General features: G+C 38.6%; 1 protein-coding gene across 1 annotated transcript in view; it reads right to left on the reverse strand.

The window, feature by feature from the left end:
- LOC107754022 (gamma-enolase) overlaps positions 1 to 2721 on the reverse strand; it is an 11216-nt gene that overhangs the window by 1956 nt on the left and 6539 nt on the right. The window contains exons 5-9 of the mRNA XM_016570333.1: positions 2167 to 2300; positions 1832 to 2054; positions 1516 to 1713; positions 472 to 673; positions 254 to 362 (exon numbers count right to left, since the gene is read on the reverse strand). Of these exons, the coding sequence (XP_016425819.1) occupies positions 254 to 362; positions 472 to 673; positions 1516 to 1713; positions 1832 to 2054; positions 2167 to 2300 (866 nt within the window). The remainder of the gene's footprint in view (positions 1 to 253; positions 363 to 471; positions 674 to 1515; positions 1714 to 1831; positions 2055 to 2166; positions 2301 to 2721) is intronic.

The following is a 2721-nucleotide window of genomic DNA, read 5'->3' on the forward strand; positions in this document are numbered from 1 at the left end:
AAAAAAAGAAAAGAAAATCTGAATTCTGAATCCGCTATGACCGGCGCATCACTAATTAAAATACTAAGTAAAAGGCCTCAAATTTGAAGCACAATCTGGGATGTCTTTTTCTATCAATTCTTCAATAGGTAGATCTTGTCTTTCATAAAGGCCGAGGTCAGGGATCTTGGGCCTAAAAAGGTTGGTGACCACTGATCTAGAGTTTCATGCCAGAACTCTGTATATATATATATAATGGTAACATTGTGTGTACCTGTCCAGTGCAGAGTCCCACCACTAGATCAGCAATGAAAGTGTCTTCTGTCTCTCCTGAGCGATGGCTGACCATCACACCCCATCCGTTGGCTTGAGCGAGCTTACATCTGAGGGACACACAGTTCAAAATGAGAAGATTAGGAGCTGGAAAACGCTGGTACTAAACTATGGTTTATGGGGCATGATTTACAGATTGACATGTTTACAGTTACTCACGCCTGGATGGCCTCCGTGACGGTGCCGATCTGGTTGACCTTCAGGAGCAGACAGTTGCATGCGCGGTCTTCCGCAGCCTTCTCTATCCTCTTTGGGTTTGTCACAGTCAGGTCGTCGCCCACAATCTGGATCCCCATGGAACCTGTCATGTTAGACCAAGCGGCCCAGTCGTCCTGATCAAATGGGTCCTCAATGGACACCACTGGCGATTAAGATGGGAACAATAGATTAATCATAACTTTTATTTCGCAAGGATGCATCAAAAGTGACAGTAAAGACATGCGTAAGGTTACAAAAGATTTATTATTCAAATAAATGCTGTTCCTTTATATTAATCAAAATATCCCTATGAGCAGCACAACTGTTTTCAACATTGATAATAGTAAGAAATATTTATCCAGCACAAAATCAGCATATTAGAATGATTTCTGAAGGATCATGTGACACTGAAGCCTGGAGTAATGATGCTGAAAATTCAACTTTGCATCGCAGCAAGAAATTACATTTTAACATATTCAAATAGAAAGCAGTTATTTTAAATTGTAATAAAATTTCACAATATTACTATTTTTACTGTATTTTTGATCAGTTAAATGCAGCTTTGGTGAACATGAGAGACTTCTTTGGAAAAACATTAAAAAACTTTTTTTTGAACAGTAGTGCACATCAAGTGAGAGTTATCATATTTACTAGTTTGACACGATCCTGAAAGGTTGGATGTAACTTTGCAATGACAAAGGTTGATAAATAGTTATATTCCTATTCTCATGATGACTTAATTTAATTAATTTTTAAGTGTTAGTAAAGACTGTGATAATAAATTGTATTTGAATAATAATAATACAATTAATTTCAATAGTGACAATTGCCCCTAGACTTCTACTGTGCATTACTTAAAAACAGGCAAAGTAAAAGGAAAAAATCAATTATTACAGGTTTTAAACTGAATTTCCAAGATACTTTCCTTTAAATAAACTTCAAAGTGACTATATTAACATTTAAACTTTAACATTTCCTTTATATCTTATTTTATTCCCAGTTTACCTGGATAATCGTTGACAAACGTCTGGTAGATCTCTACCAGCTCATCGCTGGTGATGTGTCTGTCTGGGTTTGGAGGGGACTTGAAGTCAAGGTCGTACTTCCCGTCACGGTAGAACTCCGAGGCGGCTACATCCATCCCGATCACGACTTTATCTGTGAACCCGGCCTTGTCAATGGCCGTCTTTATCAACTCAAGTGCTGTGGCGGCGTGATGGAGAAGCCAACAGAACGTAGTAATGGATAAATTCATTATGATGAAATTGGATCACACACTCAGACAAGGCGATAAAGCTTTTCTAGCGCGCTAGAAACACACCTTCACTGTTCTCCAGGATGTTTGGAGCGAATCCTCCCTCGTCACCGACGTTGGTGGCATCTTGGCCGTACTTCTCCTTGATGACACCCTTCAGAGTCTGGTAGAGTTCGGCTCCGACACGCAGGGCGTCACGGAATGACTCCGCCCCCACAGGAAGCACCATGAACTCCTGCATGGCAAGCTTGTTTCCAGCATGGGAGCCTCCGTTGATTACATTAAAGGCCTGACGAATGGATAGAGAAGATGTGCTTAGTCAGTCTAAGAGAAAATACCTACAGATGTGAATTATGATGTTGCGAACTGAAGTCATGCAATTGAGTAATGAATTTTCTTACTGGAACTGGCAGCACTAGTTCTGTGTTTCCTGCCAGATCAGCAATATGACGATACAGAGGGACACCTTTTTCTGCAGCACCGGCCTTGCAGATGGCCAAAGACACTCCCAGGATGGCATTAGCACCAAACTGAGCTGGAGACATGATGAACACATACGTAGCAATTATTGTTATTTTTTGTAATTATCTTATTTTAATGTCAATTATATGTGACCTTGGACCACAAAACCAGTCATAAGGGTAAATTTTTCGAAATTGAGATTTATACATCATCTGAAAGCTGAATAAATAAGCTTTCTATTGAAATATGGTTGTTGTTATGATAGGACAATAATTGGCTGAGATACAACTATTTGAAAATCTGGAATCTGAGGGTGCAAAAAAATCTAAATACTGAGAAAATCGCCTTTAAAGTTGTCCAAATCAAGTTCTTAGCAATGCATATTACTAATCAAAAATTAAGTTTTGATATATTTACGGTAGGAAATTTACAAAATATCTTCAAGGAACATGATCTTTACTTAATATCCTAATGATTTTTGGCATAAAAAAAAA

Source organism: Sinocyclocheilus rhinocerous, unplaced genomic scaffold (genome assembly GCF_001515625.1).
Source record: "Sinocyclocheilus rhinocerous isolate Xijiao unplaced genomic scaffold, SAMN03320098_v1.1 scaffold612, whole genome shotgun sequence".
NCBI lineage: Eukaryota > Metazoa > Chordata > Actinopteri > Cypriniformes > Cyprinidae > Sinocyclocheilus > Sinocyclocheilus rhinocerous.